The 27,777-nt window shown below is 40.1% G+C and overlaps 1 protein-coding gene across 1 annotated transcript in view; it reads left to right on the forward strand.

Moving 5' to 3' along the window:
- Window positions 1-27,777, forward strand: part of COL25A1 (collagen type XXV alpha 1 chain) — a 294,893-nt gene that overhangs the window by 150,839 nt on the left and 116,277 nt on the right. The window contains exon 5 of the mRNA XM_083571406.1: window positions 10,687-10,704. Coding sequence (XP_083427532.1) covers window positions 10,687-10,704 — 18 coding nt within the window. The remainder of the gene's footprint in view (window positions 1-10,686; window positions 10,705-27,777) is intronic.

The following is a 27,777-nucleotide window of genomic DNA, read 5'->3' on the forward strand; positions in this document are numbered from 1 at the left end:
AACAAAGCAAAACGAAAACAAACCAGTTTATGATATCGGGTAAATGATATTATGGATATCACTTACCAAATAAATTAAGAATAAGGATGATAGCCTAGTATATGCTTTCTATCCATCCTCTATGGCATTCTTTTTAGGTATCTGGGGATACCAGTTTAATCACAGCCTGGAAGTGATTAAACATCCGCTGAAGAAGACATATCCATTCCATTTGGCCTTTGGAGATAGATGAGATGCTAGGCTATGGAATATTGTATTGCTTAAATATGTGGAAGTCTATTTTGTTTATTGGTGATGTTTTGGTTTTAATGTCTTCAATTTTTGTGCTGTGTCTTGTTGTAATTTCTGTACTGCCCTAGGATCCTTGATTAAAGGAAGTTTTTTTTTAAATATAATAAATTAATTAATTGAAATAACAGTTGTTATAACACTGGCACTGTTTCTGGCAGCAAGGTTAGGCAAAGTTACAGCAGAGTTAGGCAAAACATTTGTATTCTCAATGTGTAGGTGGCCACTTATCCCAGCCGTTCCCTTCACTTAACAGGGTTTCACAGAAACCTTGCTAGTCACTTGAATGTGGCTGCTGGAGTTTTGCCTGTTTGGTTCCCAAAGAAGTGGACAGTTCTTCACTTCCTAGTCTTAAGTATGGTGTGCTCTGCAGTCTTCATGGGTTCATGAATCTTCAAAGAGGATTTCCTGGAACTGCTGTAGCTTTACACATTTCAGGCCAATTGGAACTACAGTGGTACCTCGGGTTACATACGCTTCAGGTTACATACGCTTCAGGTTACAGCCTCCGCTAACCCAGAAATATTACCTCAGGTTAAGAACTTTGCTTCAGGATGAGAACAGAAATTGTGCTCCGGCGGCACGGCAGCAGCAGGAGGCCCCATTAGCTAAAGTGGTGCTTCAGGTTAAGAACAGTTTCAGGTGAAGGACGGACCTCCGGAACGAATTAAGTACTTAACCTGAGGTACCACTGTACTTCAAATGTTTAAGTATATGGTGTGGATCAATGCTAGCAGCAGCGAGTTTCATTACTAGAAAGGATTTAGCATGTAGAGTAACTCCTCTATGAAAGGAAAGGCAGCAGGGAGAAGCTTAGCAAGAACACATTAGCCTACCTACCTGAATTCCAAATTTCCTGTAACAAAGAAATCTCATCAGACTACTGGGGAATCACATAAAAGCACCCGATATAAAGCGTCTATTGCTAAACATATAATTAACTTAGGTAGGAAGAAGAAATGGAGATCATTTATTTTTAATGGGTTTCATGACGAACAGCAGCAGAGTGAATCGTGAACCAGCAGAGGAAAGGTTATCAGAAACATGTTCCATCTTTCATCTTACCTGAATCTAAACTGAATAATTTGCAAGTGTTGTTTAACACAGAAAAGCTTTTTAAATTGGCATTTTAATATTAATATTAAATATTAACCTCTTATTAATATTAACCTCTCTTATAAATACAAATCTCTATGTGGCTTTCTTTTATCCACTGATATATTTTCCATTCAGTGAATAAAATTGGTTTTGGTCAAGTGCTCAAGAGTTGTCACAGTACAATGTACAAATGATTTGCAGATTGAGATAATTCTTGTAGCTAGACTCCTTAAGCATTTACCCTAAAATAGACCTGTTGAATTGAGTAAAGTGAAGGATTTCTTTCCTGGTGAGAAGAGGACTATTTATTGTATTTGTGAGAAAATAAGCGAGATGGTGCAAGTATAATAACCAATTATATGGAAAGATAGCATTCCCATAATTTTTTTTCTTCAGTGCTTCTGCCATAAATTCAAAAGGCAAACATACAATGGCCTCCCCCCCCCCAAAAAAGCTTCACCTGTGAATTTTTGCTTTTTCATGCAAAGGGATGTAGGAGGATTTCAGTTCATTATGCAGTTGGGAGCAAAGCTCCCCATTCCACATCTGCCACAACATGCTCAGAAACATAGACATGTGGATCAGATCACGTCTACAAATCTTCCCATAGGAGATAAACAACTATCTGACTTTTAGAAGACATCCGAAGGCAGCCCTGTTTAGGGAATTTTTTAATGCTTGATGTTTTATTGTGTTTTTAATATTCTGTTGGAAGCTGCCCAGAGTGGCTGGGAAGGCCCAGCCAGATGGGTGGGGTATAAGTAATTTTATTATTATTATTATTATTATTATTATTATTATTATTATTATTCCCAGAGGATGGTTCATCACCAACCTACATTTGCATAAGGTAGCCCAATGAATTCTTGGGTTCTTTCCTTCTTTCTGGGATGCAGGTGGTGATGTGGGTTAAACCACAGAGCCTAGGGCTTGGCAATCAGAAGGTCAGCGGTTCGAATCCCTGCGATGGGGTGAGCTCCCATTGCTCGGTCCCTGCCCCTGCCAACCTAGCAGTTTGAAAGCACGTCAAAGTGCAAGTAGATAAATAGGTACCGCTCCAGCGGGAAGGTAAACGGCGTTTCCGTGTGCTGCTCTGGTTCGCCAGAAGCGGCTTAGTCATGCTGGCCACATGACTCAGAAGCTGTATGCCGGCTCCCTCAGCCAATAAAGCGAGATGAGCGCCGCAACCCCAGAGTTGGCCACGACTGGACCAAATGGTCAGGGGTCCCTTTACCTTTACCTTCCTTCTTTTAAACAACAAGCCCTAGCTGCCTGCAGTGGCTAGAAAGCATGGTGCTTGCCATACTTGTTAAAAGCCTTTGACTAAAAAAACCCTAGAAATGGTGGTACTTTATCATGTGCCACCCCTTCCTGAGTGTATGGACAAAAAGAAGCCCTCTAACATCTCTTCAAAGCAATAATAATAATAATAATAATAATAATAATAATAATAATAATAATATATTATTTCTACCTGCAGCTTCCAACAAAATATTAAAATACAATAATTCATCAAACATTAAAAACTTCCCTAAACAGCGGTGCCTTCAGATGTCTTCTCAAAGTCATATAGTTGTTTATTTCTTTGACATCTGATGGGAGAGCCTTTTTAAAAAATTGTTTAAGCGATTTCCCTCCCCGCCCTGTTAAAAAAATAAATAAATATCCAGATCAACTTGCAAGGCTTCTTGTGAGCAAGGGACATGGACAAGATCAATACTGTAAATTTTTTGTATATTTTCTAGGGAGATCACAAATGGTGGTTCTTGCAATTGAAAGGTTGCAGGTTCCTCAGGCACAGTTCATTTTCTATCCTGTCTCTTCCATACATGGTTGTCCATGCGCACAAAATTATTCAGGAGGAGAAAGCAGGTGAACAAACTCACAGATATGTGGAAAATAAATATACAAGATAAGGAGGTGATGGAGACAGCTGAAGAAAGGCCACTTTGATTGACATTGTGGTCCTTTACATCTTCTATTCAGAAGTAAGTCCCCTTGAATTTAATGGAACTTACTCCCAGGATAGTGGGTATAGGATTGTACTGTAAAATGTTTTATTCTGCTGTGGACCAAACTTGTTAAGCTTACTGCTGGCTGACAGAGCCCTAGAGGAGGCATTTTAAAGGATTTATCTCTCTATCCATTTGCACAACATACCTCACCACAGAGGTGAGGATTAGCTAGCAAATATTTATATAGCACTCTGTGGAAATAAGTCTTCTTTCCAGCCAAGAATCCCTCAGACACCCTCCTTTTCTGCCTGCACAATTGTCCACAGTGATAAACAGCCCGGTTCTAAATACATTCACAGTCATGTTTGAATACAGTGGAATGCACTTCATAGTAAATATGCTTCAAATGGCAGCCAATGTTTAATTATTGCATTAGTGTATATGGGACAGATTCCCAAAATCCCCCAGGGGTTTGATTTTCAAGTGTTCAACATCCAAATTTAGAGACATGCTTTCAAAAGAATACAGCCTCGATTCAAGGTCAGATTTTTCAAAAGTGCTTGGAGCACAGTAGCTTCCTTTGTGTCACCCCTGGGCAGATTGTCAGAAATGTTTTGCGAGCCTGGGAGCTCTTTTGAATTCTAGCCCCAATTGTGGGTGCAAGTCTGTGAATGTAATTATCTGAGGGTGTTAACGAAACATCAACCCAAAGAAAAGGCCATTATTGTGCTGTTATGTATGAATATATGTATGGGGTTGACTTATGTTAAGGACATATAAATAAGCAGATAGAACTGAGAACTCATTTGAATAAACTTAAAACACATTGCTTTCTTTTATAGAAAAAGCTTAAATGTTAATACCGAAGGGAAGTTGTTTTTCCATGAGGCATGTCCTTAAGGTTCTGTGGAACCCAAATCATACTGCTTCCATCTGTTAACTCCAGACTATTTCTTCCAGCTGTGAAATTTGATCACTTCATCTGCTTTATGATGGACTAAGACAATCTGCAGCAATATTTAAAAAGTTGACATTAAAGCTTTTCTTTCTTTTTTTTACAAAAACAACCAACCAACCAAAATATTTTCCCTGCATTTGTGAAGCCCCTTTGAATGTCAATTTCCATTACTATTGATTTAATCTCTGTAAATACTGTAATTTTTTATTTTCTTAAAACACAAAACCCTGCTCCCCCACCCCAAAAGCCAGAGAGACCATTCTGAGCTAAAAGTCTTGACCCTGTAGAAATAAATAAGCCAATCTTATTCTGAAAGTTAGTAAGGGAGACATATATTCAGAAGACAGTACATGATGTAAAACATCGTTCTAGAATCCATATTGGTGAATTTGTCGAAATCTAAAGAGATCGCCACAATACATGTTGGTACATGGGAAATCAAGATGCTCAAATATTTACAAAAAGACTATTTAGGAAAGGGAAGTTTAGGAGAAAGAGAACTTAAACTGACTATTATTGATCCCTCTCCAATTAATCAACTGGCAGTAAATTAGTATAATACCCCAAATCTATGCAAATTTTATGCAAATCTGTGGCCTTTTCTGTGAGTGGTTTGAAGGGCTCAGTCAACATTCAGTACACAGGTCCAAGAAAACCCTGTTGGCGCCCGCTGGTTATTGGACAGTGCATCTTTCATAACATAAATAAGTTTAGTTACCTCACCCTTGAATTGCATCCAACCTCCAAGAGACAAGTACCGTATTTTTTGCTCTATAAGACTCACTTTTTCCCCATCCAGAAAAGTAAGGGGAAATGTGTGTGCGTCTTATGGAGCGAATGCAGGCTGTGCAGCTATCCCAGAAGCCAGAACAGCAAGAGGGATTGCTGCTTTCACTGCGCAGCGATCCCTCTTGCTGTTCTGGCTTCTGAGATTCAGAATATTTTTTTTCTTGTTTTCCTCCTCCAAAAACTAGGTGCATCTTGTGGTCTGGTGCGTCTTATAGAGCGAAAAATACGGTATTTACACTCAAAATATGTTTTTGAAGTTATAGTTGTGGTAGCAGCCTAATAGTACACAGTTCACCTCATGTAGCTACCTAGTTGTTCAGAAGGAAAAATAAAAGCCAGATGCATTATTTCATATATTGTGTTGCAAAATAACATTTCTGGCTTGCAAGTCTAGCTTTCACGAACTCCTCCTTGTCGAGCACCAACAAGTGCCTGGTGACTTTCCAACATCCTGTTCTGATTAATACCTTTCTATATCTGCTTCCCCTGCTGTTGCTTTCTCTCAGCTTTGCTGACTGAGATGCCCTAAGGGCATTGCACCTAACTGCCGACAATCAGCAAATAATAGCCTAAACTTTTCCACAAGTTTGCATTTACCCTGACATCAGCATTCATTTGATTTAACAATTTTATGTCCTTTTGGCTTCTGATTATCCTAGGGTCCAATTGGTTTGGATGGAAAGCTGGTAGGTGACTCCTCTTCCTCCCCCCCCCAAAAAAAAACAACTACTGAGCCTTTCAATGTACTTTACTTTTTTCTTCCTATCTTGAATCACTTATGAAGCTTGCATATTTTTGTCAACTTACAATTTACTATTTGTAGACAAAATTACGGAACTTTTATCAAATTGGCTTGCTTTAAGTACCTCTGTCTTTTTCTTTTTATATAACCAAATTCACTTGAGAGTAGCCATTCAAAAGAGTTTTATAATTTATAAGGGGGTTGCTGTTTTTGTTTTAGATACTAACTTGTGTTTATAGTTTATGGGGGTGGTTATTGTTTTGATGTTTTTGTTTTAACTATTTACTTGTCTTTTATCCTGTGAACTGCTCAGAGATGAAGGGTGGTATATTAATCTAACAAATAAAATAAACATAAATAAATAATATTTTATTATTATTATTACTGTATGTTAAATTGAAACACCACCTTTTATTCAAAATGCAGTTCATAATAGATACCAATAAACAGGCTTCGGTATATTGCTGCTCCCTGGCCTTGGATCCTAAATCTTTGGAAACCAGTGGCACTTCAGATGTTGTTAAACTGTAATTCCCACCACCTCTGATCATTGCCTGGGCTGCAGGTTTCATACAACATCTGGAGGTCCAAAGTTTTTCCATCTCTGCTACAGCCCCTAACTTGGAGTTATCCATTATGAGATGCACGCAACCTCAAATAGTCAATTACATGGCAAATTATTGTATTTGTTTCCTATAGGTGCTATATGATATAGGAACTGGAATTTTATATATATTCAGTTAGTCAAAGGCTTTCTTCCTCAAGGAATTCAATATTCAGCCACATGTTAAAAGTCTAGTAAATGGAGTTATTCAGTGCCAGAATGTTTGTGGGACTGGGTCCTTCTGTGTAGAATTTATTATATCAGTAAAAGGCAAAATAATTACTGAAGCTCTACAAGTGATTTCCCCTTATTTGGTTGAATTTTTTGTTATTCACCATGTGATGGGAATCAATGAAAATTTATGGAGCCTGTTGTGCGGGGGGGGGGGGGGACACTTTCTAAAGAACACTTCAGAGAGATGTACTGACACCAAAGGTGCATTTAACGTTCTCCCCCATTAATCAGATTGCAATCCTATTTTCAAACCTTCATCCTTTGAGTTATGGGTAAATGGGCTGCTATAGTCCACAAAAGTGGCAATATTAATAACTTAGAATATTGCCTGTCAGATAGCTGCAGCCCTCTTAGTGGATGCCATGAGTACTGCTCAGACTTGCAGTGCTAGATCTACCAGGGTAAACTGGATATTCACCACATTTCTAACATGAAATATTGCTTCTTGATACCTCCCACTTCTGTGTGGATGGTGCCATTTTGGCTATGTAGCGCATCAGGAATTGAGAGAATGATGATATGCCTGGATTCCTAGAATGTTTCCCATTTGACAACTTACCAGAAGATCAAATATTTTTATTAGTAGAAGACTAACAGAGGAAAATAATTATTTGATCTTATGATGATTTGTATTCCAGGAACAGGAAATATGTCCAATACTGTAGTGTCCACTTACAATAAGTCTGTTATGCTATTTTTAATAAAATGACTGCACAATTTTTGCAGCTATGTGCCACGTATAGCAGTATTGACTTGAAAATATCTTACCATATTCCATGTATTCTGAACCGAAGAAAGGGTTTTTCATATCCAAACTAGCCATGGGATGCTCTCTGCTCTCTGTTCATTGCAACTGTTTCATAGTGTTGCATGCCACCCCAATCTCTGAGTGTCCTAGACACTTAACCAGTGTTTCCTTTTGGAATGAGGCACAGCAGAGACTGTTGTGTCTTTATGATATATGGCTTATTCACACAAATATACAACCTGAGCCTGCAGCGGAGGGGTTAATAGCATCAGTACCCCAAAGGGGTCTTGCTTCTTCCATAGCTTCTTCAAACATTGCTCCAACTCCCTCTCACTTCCAAGCTCACAACTTTTTCTTCTCCCTTCTAGCTCACATAACTCAACTTTCAACTCTAGCCTTCTGTCTTTCGAAGAGACATATGGGACGCCCACCCATTTGCCCTGTGGCACAGAGCCACTCCCTTTGTCACCTTAACAACCCATACTTAGCGGGCCATTACCAGGCTTGCCTAGCTATTCCAGCAATTGAATCCATGCTGGATCCAGGAATTAGAAAGGTTGGGGGTAGGCATTAGAAGAGCCTTGTCTTTCAGCCTACTCCCCCTCTAAACTTATAACAATAGCTATATTCTGGTCTCAGCAAAATGCCTTCTGAGCTCTTACAAAATTCTCTCTCTCTCTCTCTCCCTCCCTCCCTCTCCCTCCCACCTTTCCTAATGGAAACATTTACCGGTATATATTTTAATAATCTATGGTGTGGAAATCCAGGCATCTTTTTGTAGCACTGGGCATATATAACTTCTCTCTCGGCTGGGGTTGCAATGTGTATGTTTTTGAGGGATATCATGGTGCAAGAAAGTATAGAGCAGTATGCTTTCATGTAATTCTTTGGCCTGAGAAAATTAATAGAACATATATGAAAGTAATGAAAATTAACTATCAGTTTTTAAAAATGATCTAAAATTGATTGTGTGTTTCTACCTGCATGTGTGCATGCAAAAGACACCCCTCTTCCATCTCCTCGTCTCTCTGTCTCTTAAGCAATGGAAATGTCTTAAAACAGAACATTGCACTTTGCTAAATTTGGATTTTACTGTCACTTATTAAATAATATAGCAACCATATAATGAGCTGTAAAAGACGAAGGGCTACTATTTTGTGCAACTATAGAATTTAAACTTCTGCATCTTTGTGTCTGCCTAATTCATCTTACTTGGCAAAGCTGCCATTTTGTCCTGGTGCAGCACTATAAGTCCGAGACCAGAAGCTGGTTTTTGTCCCTGTCTCACAGTTATCAAAATGTGTGGCCAGCAGTTTGTGATTCTGTGCAAGACAGTAAAAACCCAGCGGGACTTTCAGAAGTCAGTTTTAGTTTAAAGAAATTTCAATTGGTAAATGAAATTGGACTCCCAGTAAGAATTAAGGCTGCAACAATTCATGAATTAAAACAATACCCACAGTAGTGGGAATTCAGTTTGATAAAAGAATCCATTGTTGGTGGTTCTGTAGTTACACAAGAAATTTCTGGAGGCAAATTCAGAAAGCAAAAAATAATATTTTGGAAGATTGGGGTTAGAAACCATAGTATTACTGGTAACAATATTGATAGTGATTAAAAGGGGCTTTGTTCCATATGACCGTAGATAAGTGAGGCAGCCCTGCAGGCAGCAAAGGGGTAGAGGGCATACAGAGCTATTTGACCCATGCAGATCATATTTTACTCCCTAAGCTAGCCCTCAGGTGCCATGGAAGACTACTTCCATTAACCAGTTGTTGGTTTTTGTACATGGAATGGTGGAGGCTGCCATCTTGTTGCCTCAGGCAGCAAAAATGTCTTGGAACAGCCCTGATTAAAACAGCCAGATTTAATTTATGTCAGATATTGGAGGACTCCACAGATACCTAAATTAAGAGAATGGTATGTAGAATTAAGGGATACAGCTGTCTTAAGTAAACTAACATGAGCATTATGGATGAAATAGGGAGTGTGTAATGAAAGTATGTTTGAAATGGAAAGGGGCTGCTTTATATAAGAATGCGAGACCAAATTACGTAGTAGGGTATCTGATTCAACTGTTATAGATGTTTTTCCATTTTGTGTGTGTGTGTGTGTAACATAATACACAGTTTCTTTTATTGTAAGTTCCTTTAAAAAAAAGTTTAATAATTCTAGTTCATTATGAACAACACAAAGTTCTCCAGCAGGAAAAGTCTGCAATGCAGAACACTGAAATGTATCCTCATTACAGGCCTTGAATGCAAACAGGCATGTATGTATAAATACATACATAAACAGTATGGAGTCATTTGAGGATGGGTTGACATTCTATGAGCAGTTTTGCAAGTTTTAAATATTGCGGTATCCTATGGGTACAATTGAAGAGGTAGTGGGGCTGTTTAAAAATCTAGCAGAGTTAGCTTTATGCTTTGGGGTGGGAAAGGAGATCTGCTGGCTGACAAATCCATTCCTCTGCAGGCCAAGTGATGGAGTGCAGCTTTTTATTTCTCTCTCTCTCTGTGACTTCTCATTGAAGGTGCCTTCACTTGACTTTCAAGTACCCCCACTCTTTCTCCTTCCACATATGGCACAAAAAAAGCTTGCCCCGTTTGGCACAGTCCATTCTCCCACTTGACACTCAGTAGAGCATTTTCAGTGGGGAGGCTGCTGTATGGTGGAGAAAAGCAGGGAAGTCAGTTCTCACCAGTTTCTGGATCCAACCCTGTATTTATCGGATTCTTCATTTAGGGCCTCCTTTCAAGCAGTCTTACCAAAATCCATTCTTAGCTAGTGACCCTATCTCAGGAGTATTGTGGTTTAAGGATTGTAGCATGCATGCAGTGAGAATCACAAGTAGTTGGAAATGGCTGTTTTTCTTCCAACTTTGTCTGTTGGACACATTAATTTTATATAAGTCATTAGCAGCCCATTTTGAAAATAAAATTGCACAGCTTCTTCATCTCACATTATACACCAAATTTGCTTCTGGCTTGTACCTAACTAACTAGACGCTGTAAGAACTTAAGAAGCTTCTTAAATGAAATTCCTTCTTCAAATAATTCTGTCACTCCCATTACGGATCTGTTGCTTTTAACTAATTCACTAATTGGCATTCTAACCAAGTGTCTTTAGGCTATGAGCTTTCAGCTGCAGAGTTTTTGTATTTATAGAGGCTGCATTTCACCTGATGCTCAATGACTTGTGGGTCTGGGGGGAGGGGTGGGGAGGAAACCAAGTTTAGACCTTTTCTAACTCCTTTCCTTTCCTTTGCAGGGTCAACCTGGTCCTCAAGTAAGTGTTAATTTTAAATTATTATGCATACTAGCAGAACTTACAGCAAAATGTAGCAGTGCATATTGTTCCTGTTGAGTATGCCAGACAGCTGTGCCTTCTTTCATGATGTTCCTTCCCATTCTGCTCACCTCTGGCCTCCAACAAACGCTGTGGCCTCTAAGTGTGCTCAGTCTTCCCTATTTGGGGCAAGGGCTGCTTTGTGGGAAATGGATCTTTTTGTGGTGGGGGGGTGGGTTTCCTTGCAAGTTTCCTCTCCTCTTGCTTCTCGGTAACCCTGCATTGGCTACAAAGTTGCAGTAAGTCAGCCCCTGAGTTTGCTATTAGCTTATTACTTGTAATTTTAGTCTCATCACCATCATCTTCCTTTATTGCAATAGCTATGGACCACATGGAACAAAACTGATATTGCAGGTTTGGTCTGGTTAGTTTAAAATTGCTATCACTGCACAATACAGTAGGCCACATATATTTCCCAGAAGAAACAACTGGGGGCCCCCATATGCTTGAGTTCTATCAGCTGTTTGACCAGATGGTGCTTTTAACAATGTATTACTAAATAAAGCAGGTCTCTTAACTATGGCTTGGAACTTTGTCACAGAACTTTGAAGTTAGATAAAATATCTTAACAAATGTGTTGCGGGAGCTGGTTTGCATTAACTGCTTATTAATCACATGCTAATAATGCTGCTGTAATCCAGGAAGCCTTCAGTTACTTAGGATAACATTGGCCACTTTGATTAATTATATGCAAGCCCGGGACTGATGTCTGCTTTGTTTAAGAATAGCCCAACTTGGAGCATAATTAAATAAATGTGAATTCATCCAAAAAGAGAGAGAACGTCCTGGGTCAGACATGTAAAAGAAAAGCACTGGGGAATAAATTGTATGGAAGTTACAGGGCAGGGGAGGGGGGTGTTGAGGGGTTACCAGAAGGAGAATGGAGGAGTAGCAGGCAGTGATCAAAACCACATCAGGCTTTTGTTAAAATAAAACTGAAGTTCTCGTATGAGGTTTGACTCACGTTAACAACTTTCTTGAAACATGGCTTTGGCTAGCAGAGTTTCCTTCACCAGCTAATAAATTTTGAGAACTGTAGCCACATTCAAGCACTTAGCGGGACTTGTGCATTCCATTGGGTTCAGTAATGTTGTGTGGCTCACATAGAGGGCAAATGTTAGTCCACTATGATGACATAGTGGAGGCCCTTGAGTTCAGGTTTTTAATTATTACCATTTAAACACTTGTATGATTCTCTTTGAGAAAGGATATGTATTTGTTAACTATCCATGCCTACTTTGGGTTTTTCTTTTCTTTAAAACAAACAAATAAAAGGAACATGTTGGTTCTTTCACACAACGGGCGTTCTCTAACCTTAACAGAAGTATTCTAATGAACATAGGAATCCATGCAATGGGGTGAGCTCCCATTGCCCTGTCCCAGCTTCTGCCAAACTAGCAGTTCGAAAGCATGCCAGTGCAAATAGATACATAGATAGGTACCACTGCGGCGGGAAGGTCAACAACGTTTCTGTGCACTCTGGCTTCTGTCACAGCATTCTGTTGCACCAGAAATGGTTTAGTCATGCTGGCCACATGACCTGGAAAGTTGTCTGTGGAGAAACGCTGGCTTCCTCAGCCTGGAGCAAGACGAGTGCCACACCCCACAGTCGCCTTTGACTGGACTTAGCTGTCAGGGATCCTTTACCTTGCTAGTACCTACGCTAGTAACACAACCATTCCAATGCCAGTGGAAATTCTCCACCTCCTCCTCCTCCTCTTCTTCTTCTTTAAATTTGTAGACTGCCCTTCAGTTGAAGATCGCAAGACAGTTAACAATGTAAAAATTCAAAATGAGAGCACAAAATATATAATAAAACAAAAACAAAGCAGCAACCCCCTCCCACAAGCATATTTAAAAGACCATATAAATGTTCCCTGCATCTGTTCTGGATGGTGTGACTGGTCTACATCAAAATATAGGAGTTTATCACATCTGCTAATCAGTTTCATATATCATGCAATTGATGTCATGCATTCATTGTAGTTTAAGTGTGCTCACCATATTCTACAAGGGAGCATATATTTATCCAGCTTTTAAAAGGGGCTGGGGCAGGGGTCAGCAAACGTTTTCAGCAGGGGGCCGGTCCACTGTCCTTCAGACCTTGTGGGGGGCTGGACTATATTTTGAAAAAAAAATGAATAAATTCCTATGCCGCACAAATACCCAGAGATGCATTTTAAATAAAAGGACACATTCTACTCATGTAAAAACACGCTGATTCCCGGGCCGTCCGCAGGCTGGATTTAGAAGGTGATTGAGCCGGATCTGGCCCCCAGGCCTTAGTTTGCCTACCCATGGGCTAGGGTAACTGAGTTCTCTTCTTCCTGTGTCTCAGTCTCTATGTCTCTCTCCCTCTGCCCCTAGTTGTATCCAAAATGAATATTATGATATAGGGCTGCAGAAATGCCCTCAACCCCACATTCAGCCTTACAGGGAGCAAATTAAGTGTTTGTAAGGCTATGGAGAAAGCCTGGAGAAATACCTGTCTAGTGGCTCCAGGTATTTGAGGGGTGGGAGTAGGAACCAAAATCCAATGACAGGAATAAAAATAATAAATGAACAATAATTTTGCATTGATTGCAGTTCTGGACCACAACCTTCCTTCCCTCTTCCCTGATGGTACTGTGTGAGATAGACCAACTGATACAAGACAAATTCATGTGCTATTATTTGTTGAAAACAGGGCAAGAGGATGGTAGAGCAGAAACTTAATTCTTCCACTGACCATTGTTTCTTTCCTAGTCTTGTTTTTATGGAGTGTTTCCTATATCTGTTCAACACATATAGAGAATGAAATGTGAACATGTAAAGGAAACTTCAGTGTCCATTTTCATCTTGAATCTTTTTTGTTATACTGTTTCCCTGACAACTGTCCCTTTAAAGCAAAGCAACTTTACAATAAATAATTAAAACCATTGAATTGTAGTTCTGGATTTAGGCTTTTGTTTAGTTTTTCACTATTTTGGTACAATAAAATGGTATATGTATTTCAAACTATAATATTTTCCATGAAATCTCCTGTTTCTGTTAAACTGCTGTCAGTGAAAAAGCAAAACAGTACTGTGGAATTTTTGCCAAAGTCTTTAAATGATATGGTTTTTTTGTTTCTTGAAAAGGATTAGGTTTCTCTGTACGTACTTCCCCACCCCCTATCCCTTCATTTTTATGCTGAGGATACATTGTGAATGAATGGCATTTGAGCTTATTTAATGCAAATGCTTTATCCAAAAATTGTGTCAAAAAGCTTTAAGAATTTCCTTGTCCAGTATTTGAAATCGCCCAATTTACCTCATCAAAACAGTTTCTGTACTAATTCACACAGCCATTGTTATTTCTGTGTTTTTTATATACCACCTTGCCAATGCTAGTTAGCAAATGAAATGAAATAATATACATTAACGGAAGAAAAAATATGAAACAATAGAACAAAACATTAGCAATAATAAATATCAGCCTACCACAGTGAAAAATTTGTACAGCAAAATTCCCTCCATTCATAAACATAATTCAACACAATAAAGCAGAGATGTCAGGAATTAAAATTTTGAAAACTTGACAACAGCGGAAACAGATAGATGATAGATAGATAGATAGATGATAGATAGATAGAGATAGATAGATAGAGATGATAGAACAATCTTATGCCACAGCATTCACTTGTTGAACAGGATTTAATCACACCCAAACCTTGTGCACCAGCAGAACACAGCATTTCTGCTTGTGAAAGACCAATCCAAACACTAGTACAGCAACGTCCTTTTGCCATCATGAGGCTATTGCAGTGCAGTGGATAAAAATGGTTGTCATTGGGGGCGAAGGAGTAGCAGTTGTAGGGATCCTATGCTCCTAGCAATGGCCTAATTTTACACCTCTAAGAAAAGTTGCAAGTGAAAACACTCCTGTGGAATCAGATGGCTCCATCCCTTCCTTGCAACTCCTACCACAGTGGAGAATTCCAGTTAACTCGGGAGCCAATTCCACAGCACACTACCAGAAGTACAGAAGCTGCAGCCAGAGACCACAGCTCCATTGCTCACATATTTCAAGATCTGTGACATGAGGGCACTCTGCCTTTATGCCTGTCCGGTATAACCTTGATGAAGGAGCACTTTGCACAAACAGCCCGCCAACCAGTCACCAGGGAGAATAAAAAACAAAAGCTGGGCAGCTGAATAACACATCATCTCAGAATCCTTACAGGCTTCCTGCCACAGGACTTCTGACCTCAGCACCCACCAGGGATCTCAGCTGCACTTCTGCAAGGATAAAGCACTTCACAGAGGTAAGCAAGACAGGAAAAATTATCAGATGGGGGAATCCATGCTTCAGTTTGTGACATCTACACCTCCTCCATCCCTGCCCCCAAATGCCCCAAACAAAGAGAATTCAGAGCGGAGTTACTAAAGTGTGCATTAAGTATGCAGTCTTCTCTCACTGAACAGGGTAAGCTATGCAGAAAACACAGTTTTCAATAATGGGGTCAGCAACCTCCTGAATTCAAATAAGATTCCAGCATGTACCAGTGAAGGCAATGGGAAGCACAGTCAACTCAGCGAATGCAAAGCTCTCTGTTTTCCACTGTTGCCACTGCTGGCCAAAAACATGTTTCTCTTTGCAGAATTGGAGTCAAGGAACATGAAGCAAAAGAAATAGGCATCCATTGCCAAAACCATTATTTAATGGATGATTATTGTCTTGGTCAAATTGAGGTTGAGTTAAATGGTGTTGTGTCACTGATAGAAATCCTCTGTCAGCAGAATGAGGAAGGAATTCATTCTTGGCTATTTTCCCATGCCCTCTCCAATCTGCTGCAGAGGGTTTGGGGACCTCTTGGATAAGATTTAGAAAGTGCAGGAGAGAGAGGGAATAGCTGAAAAAGCCTTCCCTTTCTGTTCTGCTGATGAAAGCCTTCTAATGGCTTCCACCCACTATCTCTCCCAGCTTATGAAACACCCATATAAAGGACTGCCAATGGAAAACTAGATTGCAATGTGTTGGAGCAGAAAGCCCTTAATCAACCTTCTTCAGCCTGGGGTCCTCCAGATAAAACTCCCATGAGCCCAAGCAGCATGGGCAATGGTCTGGAATGATCTAGTCCAACAACATCTGGAGGGTCACAGGTTGGCAGAGGCTGAGCTGGATGATAGCACCCTCTCTCACTTATTCATACACCCCTCAATAAAAGTATTTTTTTATTTTATTTTTTTGCAGCTGCTAGCCATTACTCACTATTATTCCTATTTCTTTCTTATCCCTCTACAGGTACTATTCAGTGTGAAGGCAAAGATACTCATCACCTCCATGCCTATTCAGCAGCATTGGAGCCCAGTAGGAAGCTGGTTTTTCCTCTCTGTTGGCCAGAACTTAGAATCATAGAATTGTAGAGTTGGAAGGGACCCCGAGGGTCTTCTAGTCCAACCCCTTGCAATGCAGGAATCTCAACTAAAGCATCCATGACAGATGGCCATCCAATCTCTGCTTAAAAACCTCCAATGAACTAGAGTCCACAACCTCCCAAGGGAGACCGTTCCAATGCTGAACAGGTCTTACGGTCAGAAAGTTCTTGCTCCATAACTGATGCTGTTGAATAAAAGATCGACTGTTTCAGCTAAGCCTTTGTTCTCATGATGATTAATGTCCATTTCTGCAGTTCAGGAAGGCTGAAACTTGGGAAGAGAGCTGTTGCTTCAGCAATAAACTAGGTCACACTGGGAGCTTATACAAGAGCTGGAGGCTCCACCTCTTCCTGGCTCTTGATAAGGCCTTGATCTGGACAGGTTCTTCCATGTGCTTCCTTCTCTTTTGGAGTAGTCTGACATTTATTATATTATTATTTACTAAATTTCTATACTCCATGCAGGAATCACAGGGTGGTTTGCAGTAGAAAAGCACAAAAATACATACAGTAGTAACGAATAAACATGCAGGTAGCTGATCACTTCAGCAGCTCTGAAATATCTGCCTAGCTTACCATATTTTCTGCTCGTCTGAGAGCTGGCCAAGAACTCAGGCATCTGGTTTGGTGACCTCCAGTCCTGACACAGTAATGTCTGGATGCAACAGCCCTTCAGGTTTTTTGTTGGGCAAGGTTTTTGCCCCGGGGTGTGGAAATCCTCTCTTTAAAGCTGAAGTGCAACAAACAGCAATTCGGGTTTTCCACAGTTTGCAGATTGCTCCAATTCTGTTTTAAAGAGCGGGTTTTGATAGGGACATCTCTGGAGCTTAAAACAAAAAAGAGCACTTGGACCTGAAGCTTTAATGTGCAGGCTGTGCCTGGAATGCACAAAGGAAGGGGAAGTGTGGATAAGCCCTTAGTTTGCTTTTGCAAACATTTGTGGCAGATTGTATCATTTGGCATCATATAATGAAACAGAATAATACATATTATACTCAAACCATTGTGGTTATAGACTTTAGGAGTTTCTTGCCACATAAATGATATAATGTATATAAATATGTATGGAATGCCATGGTATTCTGTACAGGACGTTGGCATGATTTCCTGGTAAGGTTGAATCCTAGCATCTCACATTTATAAATTAAACAGTACTGCATGGCATAAGTCCTTGAAATTCTCACAAGACTGGGGGATGTACTTAACTTTCTAATGGAAACCAAATAGGGTTTCAAAATGCTTGACTTTAGCTGGATTGCACCCATCATTTGTAGATTTACATTTCACTTATACTGTGTTTGAGGCTGCAACACAAGCAGGTGATAAATTTGCAGGCTTGTGAGCTTATGACGGTGGATGGAAAGAAAGGAATGACAGCTCCTCAAGAGTAATTTTAAAACCACATATTCCTTTGAAGAGTCAAAATGTCATCATATTCTATAGGTGATATTTTGACAACCAAATACTGCAGACCAGCATCTCAATTATTGGTATTTCCAATGAAAACAAATTGTAGCATGGACATGGGAAGTGGGGTGGGGGTGGGGGAATCCTACACTTTGGTTGTGTTTTATATTACCATCTCAGAAATACTGTCTCTTGGGAAATATTTTACAAAGCTATTGCTTCATATCAATATTTTACTGCTACTATTGGCCTACAGACCAGTTATGACTTGGGGATACAAACCATCACCTCTTTTACAATCAAATTTTATGGTGGTATTTGTGGATATTGCAAGAGGAAACCATTTCTGGTTTTTTGTTTTTGTTTTTTTAAATTCTTAAAAGAATATAAAGTCATAGCAGAGTTCATAAGTGATATAAATGTTAACTTCAGGGAACAAAAATATGCGCTGAAGTAGGAAACTACACAAAGGGAAGTTGCTGCAGTTTGGTGCATAGGAGAACAATACATCATGTTTGTCTTAATACACTAAAATGCAAAAAAATACAGTAGTGGAAAAGTATATTGCTTGCAGAAAGACTACAAGCACAAGGCAGTGCTGAGTATAGTGTTATTTCTAGGATATTTTATTTTATTTATTTGTATACCACCCTTCATCCATCTTACCTAATGCCATTGAGTAAATTCAGGGCAAATAAATGTTTCAAACCAGAGGAGATTTCTTGTGGCACTAGCATTATTTGGTAGTGCTAGTACATTAAGTATAGCTTTCCTATAGTCATAATCATATGGATACTGATGGCACTTTCCTGAGCATATGGAGAATGAATATCACCTGTTTAAAGCCCTCGTCAATAACTAATGACTTTTTTTCTTAACTGAACAAGGGCCATGGTGCCAGCAACACTGACTCTTTCCACCTGCTCCCTTAGGAGCCAGGATATCAGTGTGGGCATGAGCAGAGAGTCTTCGCAAAGGCAAAAGTCTGAAATTCTGTTGCTGTGCATACTTTGAAGAGGAGGTTAAATTGAGCTTTAAAGTCAAGTGATTTCTATCTTGGGATAAGTGAAAATAAGCTTAGAAACTTCTCTGTCACTAGTGTGATAGAACTTGATTGATATCTTCTCTTCTCAGTTAAACGAGTGTTGAAGTTGTTAAATCTTCATCTCTTTCTTTTTAATCCCCTTTCCAGTCCTTTCCAAATGCCCTTCTAGAAATGGTATGTGTATGAAATTAGCCTGATCTAATTCCTCTCTTTATGTATTGTTACAGATGCTCTCTCATCGCTTACTTAACCCAACCATTTTATCTTTGTTTCTTTGGTTGTTGTACAAACAATAGATAATAGAACATGGATGAAGAACATCTGACCTGTTGACTGTTTGAGACCATCGAGGGTTTCTAATTTGACCCATGAGGTTGTTTTCTCCACTCACCTGATTTCATGTGATGTCAGGTATAGGACAGATGTAGCCATGGCTACAGAGAAGCAACTTTGAGCCTTAGATTGTGCTTCCAATTGCTCCGTTGCGAGTATGGCTTCAATTCAGTACCATTTAGATTTGTTTGGTTCTTCACCTGTAGAACAGGTTATCCACCGCTGGAATAGGGGTGAAAATTAAAACAGAATACTTGCTGGGTGTTCTGGATACCAGCAAAAGTCCCATAGACTCTATTTTGGAATTTCAGAAAAGAAAACTATAGGCAATATTGGGCAGTGTACCCAGACTTCCTTTGCTTGGAATCATGGGCCAATGGAATTCCACAATAATTTTGGCTACAGGTCTGTTAGTTGTTCTGGCAAGTCAGCTGCATTCTCATCTGAAGGCCTCCATGAGCGTTTTTCACATTGATCTAAATCTTCAAATAGCTTTGAGATATCCCAAGGATGCAAGTTTCTCTTAAGAATATCACAGCACTGCAAATGAGTGCTGTTATAGTAGGCAAGTACAAGCTCTATCTGATAGTATCATTTCGCCCCAAAGCCCCATTCCTTATGAATATTAGTATTTTTGTATCATTGAAAATCACTTCAGGCATTTTTCTTTTGGTGATTGCAATAGGAAGAAAGTAATTAGCTACATCACATTGTGTAGTTTCAGTCCCAATTGACTGGGATCTTCCACGAGACCTGTCCAAAAAGCATTGCCCTTGTTCTCAATTGTCTCTGAATTATTTATGCTTGGTAATGTCTAGTCCAATCTGGTTGGCTTTGTAGTGTCTTTGCCATTCTATCTACAGTGTTGTCAGCCTGTTCATTGTGTGATTCCTGGTTGGCTGGGATCACCCAAGCAGCAGCAAAACATTCTGATAATTTATTCTCACAATTCAGAGTTTTCTCAGGAACCCACCAACCACCATTACTTTCAGCATGGGCATTGAAAGAGGAGAGCCTTCAGTGCAAACTTTTTTTTTTAGTAAAGGTTCCTCATGATCTGACTTGTAGATGTTGAATAAACAGAACCTAGTCACCAGGAGCTTATCTTAAAATCAGCGAGAACAATGAGATATTTAAAATAACAAGGGCTTATGTCTCAGTATAGGCAGGAAATAATAAGGGTTCAGCTTTGGAAAAAGCAATCAATAAATACATCTGGAAAATTGCACAGAATCTTAAAATTAAAAACTGTGGAAAGAAACCTGGAAAACATTTGTGCAGCAAAACATTGATAGCAGATAGAGGGACAGTAATATTTCAGTCTGGTAATGCAAAAGGATCCCACAATGGAGAAGGGAGCAATTATCATGCTGTATGGTACTCTCTTTCAACTCTACTTTGAGTTTTACTATCTATGTTCAGCTCTTAACATTTTGCATATGAGGAAAAACTGAGAGGCTGGCTCAGTGGCTGCATTGTATCTTCATGTGATCTATATATTGTACTGGATCTCATGAACTTACAACACAGCAAGCTTACACCTGCGTGAGGGGCTGTACATGGAGGCAACCCACAGCCATTACTATGAAAAAGCAGTGAGTTTGCACTTGTCCTTAAATTTTCTAATCAAAGGTTCATTCCATCTTCTTTTTTAAAGTTTCTTAATTACCTTGGGAATAAAGTTATGCAATCCAAATATTTGTATAGTTAACTTTAATACATTGTCCTTGCTTGATGAACAATTACGTTCTCCAGTTTGTACGTGGACATAGATTTCTAGCTGAGACCTAACTAATGTTCAGTTGTATGACACTAAAATCTCTTTTGCTAATCATATTATGTTATGGTTATTAATTCAAAAATTACAAATCACACATGAACACTCCCTCCCCCTCCCTCCCCCCTCTCTTTTTGGGGGCCTTTAACAAGGTTCAACTTGAGATTTGCCAGTGTTATCATTCCTAGATCCTTAGGTGTGTATTCGCTTTCTTCTCCTTTCTAACATGTAATATTCAGTATTCCCATTTTACCAGTGCCATTTTTCAACTTGTATCCTAACCTCGAAAGCTTTTGCAATTTCTCCTATGAACTATCTTCCAGTTCAATATTGATACCATCAGCTCCTTCATCCAAGACATTAATTGAAATGCCATATTTCTATTAACATACACCCATTTTACTTTAGCCTTTTCCAGCCAATAATTCCATCTTCATCCTCCATATGTAAGCCACAATATATCTCCCCTTGTCATCTCAGAACTGGTTTCTCTAGCAAAAATGGAAAGCTGGTTGCAAGTGAGCACCTTATTTATCTGTTGTTTGATCTAATGCTTTATTTCATATTATTTCCCCAACTTTACAAAGATAAGAGGGTGTGTGTGTGTGTGTGTGTGTGTGTGTGTGTAAAAGTAATATAGTTTATTATATAGTTTATTGGTTGTTTTATAACAACCTTAATCTCTTCTACCTTGAAACTTTGGAGTATGCAAAGGTACATTCTTTTGAAAACAGAAATATAAGATAATCGAGTTAACATCTGATTAAAGCAGTTAAAATGTCACTGATGTCCAAGCTCTTTGGGAGCAATCCTGCATGCAAAGTGTACCCATATGGGATTTCCCCCAGCTGCTAGTACAGCTCTTCCTTTGCCGCCAGGCTTCCTTTGAGTCAGGTTGCATCACAGCCAGCATGTTCGACCCCAAAGTCCTTCCATGGATCCCAATGGCAGCATCTTATCCTTCCTCGGGTTTCCTTCACCTTCCCTTAGGGCTAACAATTACTCATGAGTGCCTAAGAATCATGAGCTGCTAGGTGCCATTAGGGGATGCAGATGGAAGCTTCTCAACGAAGCTCATAAAATTTGGAGGTCAAATAAAAAGGCACAATAGACCTTTGACATGGAACAGTTCCATAGCTGTTGGGAAGTCACTGGGAATGCCGTCTACCCATTTTTGTGGTGTTTTTACTTTTTGAAATATGGCAACCCTACCCGAATGTGTTATATGTGCCTTTGTTTGGTGCACAGTTGGTAGATACAAGCAGCTTCATCTAGAAATGACACATGGATGTAGGTGTCAGGGCAGGACTCAGGTGCAGGCCAGCAAGCAAGAAGCAGACTTCCCAGTAAGTCTTGCCCCTATCAGTTGCCAAGACTGATGGCAGGTCCCCACCTTCAATTCCTTCTAAGGCTCATTCTCTGGGGGTTGTTTCCCAAGCAGTTTCAAACTGCATATGGGCATCTCTAATCTCTGTTCTGCTCTATGCATCACTCTTTGTGTCCTTAGAGACAAGGGTAGAGGGGAACTTGTCACATTAGGAGAGGCAGGCTCCCTGTATTCTTCTTCCTGTATTGTCCCGTCTCCTCTGCTTCTGCTTCAGAGTCTGAATTGCTCCCTAGCACAGGTTCTTTCTGCTCACTAAGCCCTGTTGTCTCTGCCTCATCTGGTACCCCCCCCTTTCTCCTTCTGATCTCTCCCCTTTGTCCCACCACTAGTCTCCGGACTCTGAGCCTTCCTCGTCTGAGGTTTCCCTTGGGGATTCTCTGACTGCTGCCTCTCACCACTCCTCATCACCTAGCCAATCCCTGACAGTAGAAGGGACAATATATTTTATACTCTGCTCGAACCTTGCCTCTGTGCTGTGAATTTGAAGCTGGGAATTGTATTTAACACTGGAGGACCCTGTTTTGCATTTACACAATTGTAAACTCCCTTGTAGTTGAAACATTATTCCAGCATCTGTGTCCTGGCTCCCACCCAAACCACGCAGAAGGGGGCTCCTGAAAGTCAGAAAGAGATTATTATTCAGGCAAGTGCTGGTACAGGTGTGGCAGCTGACAAAGACCTCAGGAGTCACAATTCAAGAATTCAGGAGCAGGGAGAGAAGTTCAGAACTGGCCAGAAGCGACGAGAAATTTCCTGACCACCCTACTGAGAATTTAAAGATTTTCATGGCCCACTCAGTTGCTAGACACTCCTGCCTTGTGGGAATGTGGAGGTTGCATGCATGTGCTTTGTCAAGGTGGGTGGGTCTGCAAAGGTGCCATCTGGTTCTAGGCAATGATACTCCTGTTCAGTCTCAACTGCCTCTTGCTCAACCTTGCCTCCTCATCTGTTGAAAGCCCTCCCAGCCTCCAATGAGGAACTCTGCTTTGCAGCAAGGGCAGGAGGCAGAGTCAGCACCCCTGCTCCCTCCTCCAAGGCAGCTGAAGTCAGGGAGGAGGGGAGATTCCCCCACTCCAACCCAGGTTCCTACAATGCAGTCCTCCCCTCTCCTCCTCCTGAATCAGAACCTGCCAACCTAAGCCTGATCTCAACAGCACTGAAGGGCTAGTCTAAACAGAACTGATGTCGATCATCAGATCCGAAGGCGAATCTCCTTGCGCCACTGGGATGGGAACCAGAGAATTGGTGACATGAAAGCTCAGCTTTTCAGATTTAGGCTAAAATAATTAAATATTCTTCTGTGAACTTCAGCTTACCTAAAGTGAGTAAATGAAAGCATATGACGGTAAAGAAAACGTTAAGATCTCGCAAAGGATTTAATTGCTTCCACTTGCAGGAGGTGCTGTTTTCCTATGTTTAATTTTGCATTGTGTTAGGAAAGGCGCATTCTTCCCTCATCCCGGCAATCTTAAAAGCCTTAAATTCCATTTGACTTGATCAGTCGTCTTTTTAAGCCGCCTCCTCTTCTCTGCTCCTATTTTCCTTCCAGTTCTGGGCTGCTTTAATTGCTTCCATATGGTTGAGTCTTGTGATTAGCATCAAGCTTCCCGTGCCCAACAGGCTCCCTCAACGCAGCTCAGTCAAACATTCATACCTATTGAAGAAAATGCTCAGTAATAAAGATATCATCACAAGGATACCCCTAAAAAAAGGGGAAGCAATCTTTTTCCATGGCTGTGACCTGATAAGCGGGGGCTGACTGAGAAATTCGGCAGCCTCTATTTGGTTCACTCTCCCCCCTGCCCATTTCCCCCCACTTCGCTTCATGGTCCCTTTAATCTTCAGTGCAGAATGAAAGGTGTGAAGTTATAAATCCGTTTATAGCTGTTGCTCACTTTCCAAGCTTAGCAGAGTTTGACATTGTAATAAACACTGGTCTTCTGTGGAAAGGTGGGACAGAGTACTTTGATAAAAAAATTTTTTTTTTCATAGTCTCAACTTCTTCTATTATAAATTCTAAGGCAGACGTTTTATTCCTTTCAGACTGGTTGTATGTGTGGGGTTCATCCTCTCTCTTTCTCTCTCGTACAGCTTTGTGGCTGGTTGATTTATTGTTCTGCTTCCTGAATTTCAATGCAGTCATTTCTGGTGACTGCCATGAATATATATTAACAATAATACTATACCCTAGTCAATTGAACTTCCTCCTTCTATTGAATCCTATCAGCATACTTTCCAGTATCTGACGAAGGGAAATAGGTATATATGTTTAAGATTAAGTGAACAAGTGGTTTGTATAATGGCAGGGAGCAACCAAATGAGTTAACTCCTTCCATAGGGTCAAGTAACTGGGCCTCTCAAAGACTTGGTGAGGTATTAACTTGTAAACAAGCTTCTTCTATTCACACACAACCCAATATCACTTTGACATTTAGCTATCAACCTAAAACAGGTGACTAAATGAAGATTGTGGTCCACTGGTTCATTCCTAGTTGGCCACCTATTGATTGCTGGTTGCTGAGGTGTCTGAGGGAGGACCATAGCTCAGTGGCAGAACATCTGTTTTGTATGCAGAAGGTCCCAGGTTCAGTCCCCCAATTAAGGCTGAGAATATATCCTGCCTGAAACCCTGGAGAGCTGCTGTCAGTGTAGACGCTGCTGAGCTAGATAGACCAGTGGGTCTGACTCAGTATAAAGCAACTCCATTGAAGACTCTTTTGAAACAGGGGGCAGTGATGGCCACCAACTTAGATGGTTTTAAAATTGATTTGGCAAATTGATGGAGGAGAGGTTTGTCAATGGCTCCTAGCCATAATGGCACACAGTTGGAGGCAGCAATGCTTCTGAATATTAGCTGCTGGAAACCACAGGAAAGGAGGGTGCTCTTGTGTTGACTTGTGTTGTCTTGTCCTGCAGACATCCAGCTGGCCATTGTGAGAACAGGATGCTGGGCCGGATGGGTCATTGGCATGATCCGGCAGGCTGTTCTTATGTTCTTAGAGTTACTCAAGTAGAAGTAGAGGAAGCAGTACTGAGAGGGAGAAATGGAAGCTTTGCTGCAGAACCACCGTGAACTTTTAAGAGCATTTGCAGTTTTAATCCTTGGCATTCTGTAGCTTCTAGTCTAATGCTTTTCTTAAAACATAGCCAAATTCAATAAAGTCAAAACCACACCACTTAAGTTTCAGAGCTCTCATAACAGACAACAGAGAAAATAATATTCCAAGAAGCACAACAATGTGGTCATTCCACAACCAAGACTTTCTCTATCACTTCTCATGATTCAGCACATTTCTCTGCTGATAAGTGTTTGTGGGACCACGATAAACTTGGACCGTGGAACCAAATTGTTATGACAAGATGGCTACTTTTTTGTGAGCCAAAGTGTGATGGAATTAAAACTAATGATTCTACTAGTTTTTGTTTCTAACTGGGTTAAACTGTTTTCCATATTTAAAAAAAACAAGTCTACTATGATGTTACCTTCTAGTGAGATGCCCACTATGCAGGGTTTAGACTCAGTTGTTCAGCTACTTTGCTCAGCTATACTCAGCATTTTTTATCACCAAAATAGGTGATAAAAAATATTTCAAACCTCTCTCAGGAGGTTGTGGACTCTCCTTCCTTGGAGGCTTTTAAACAAAAGTTGGATGGCTATCTGTCATGGATGCTTTAGCTGAGATTCCTGCATTGCAGGAGGTTGACTAGATGACCCTTGGGGTCCCTTCCAACTCTACAATTATATGATTCTATGTGGAGGTGCCACAGTACTGATGTCTTCAACTCAGATTTGGTTTATGACAGGAATGGGAACCTCTGGCCTGCGGGCCAAATCTGGCTTGCCACAAGTCTCAATTTGGCCATGAAGTGGTTTTCCTCACACCCACCTGCCCCACACCTAATGTCAGATGTGAGGCAGGTAGAGATGTGGCTGGATCAACTGCATGACTCAGTTCTCCATGGGGAACTCAGTTGCACAGCTAATCCCTTCAGAAGTCAGACTAGAAGTCTCTACCACCTGATAGATGGTGACTTCAAAACTGCTTATAAGTGGCACTTCAAAGCACTGTGCAGGGTTCCTTGCAATCCCTGTATGGTGCTTGGAAGTCCTGACGATTATCTCCTGACCCCTCTCACACATCATATTTAGCCTGCAAGGGGTAAAAGAATCAGATTAGGTTCCCCAACCCTAGTTTATGATACCTTTCATCCTTCAGTAATTACAATCTTGCAATCAATCAATCAATCAATCAATCAAGACCAAAGAGGTTGTTTCTCAGAAAAGATCTTGCAAACATATCTGGAAGTTAAATGGAGTGGATATATCAAGTACATTTTTTCAGGTTTTGGGGAGGTATTTTTTCAGATAGGAAGCTGGACACAACATCTTAAAAAGCAGGAAATGGCAAAAACAGAATAGGGTTTTGCTTTTGTTTGTATTTCTATAGAACGAGGGATGTACCAGCATTGGAACTGCACAATGGCAAACCTATTCCTCAACTTCTGCATGGGCTCCAGGTGTGGATCTCTGGGAATTTACACCCTTTGGATGTTATTCAGAATGAAGGCACACAATCATTGCTGTTACTTGTCCCATTGATTTATGTAGAGCTATGTTGATCATAACAACAATACAAATAGTGGCATTTGCCTAAAAATGATATTTCATAAGCCTTGCTGCCCTCTTAGAGTAGCCTTTGAGGAAATGAACACTCTTGGAAGGGGTTTGTTTCATCTCTTAGTTCAGGCTTTTCTGAATGAAGTTCTGAGATAGCTTTTACCAAAAGCTTTTGAAACAGATATTGTCTGATATATCCCTTCAAATGGACAGAGCAACTGTATCAGTTTCTAAAATAGCACCATTGTATGAGAATTTCCCTTACATTCATGTTGTACTACCTTGTTATTTTAAGAATTTGCAGAAACAGAGAGACATGATAGCTTTTACTAAAGCCCAGTTAAATCTGATGCTCTCAGCGGTCTTAAGAAAGGTTCAGAAATATCCCATATTCTGAACATACCTGTTCTTGTGGTTTAAACTGAGTTGAACACCTCATACATGTGATTATATATTGATTGTTGTCTGTTCTGAGAAAACATTACTTGGGACAAATTTTGGTGAGAGATGTGGAGAGGTCTGACCATTCATCCGTAATTTATTTACTGGGTGGACAGGGTAAATATGCAACAGTGAAGACTGCACATTTTCTATCTGTAGTAACCGATAAGAGGAGAAAATGCTGAGGAGAAAAAGTGAAAATGTTGTGTCTTGTCAGGGAAATTTCACACATTATGATTTGCATACATTCATTTCATTTTAACATTTGTTAAAGGAGGAACAACAATTTTCAAGGGGGCATGTTGTCATCTGCTAGGGAACTTTAATTTATATTACCCTATTAAATGTTTGGCTGATGACTAGATTTAAGAAACCTGAATCTGATCTACTTTATTGACATAACTTGGACAGCTCTGACATCACATCATTGGGAAAAAACTAAATTTTACTCAGAGTAAGCCTGTTGAAATGAATGGACCTAAGATAGTCATGTTCATTAACTTCATTGAGACTACTCTGTGTGAATCTTAGTGGAATACTACCCAATTTAAGGTTATTTGTTAGTGGCTCTATAACATTTCTGAGTTGGTCTGTAATGCTTCTGGCC

The sequence above is a fragment of the Podarcis filfolensis genome (genome assembly GCF_964270895.1).
Source record: "Podarcis filfolensis genome assembly, chromosome: 9".
Taxonomy (NCBI): Eukaryota; Metazoa; Chordata; class Lepidosauria; order Squamata; family Lacertidae; genus Podarcis; species Podarcis filfolensis.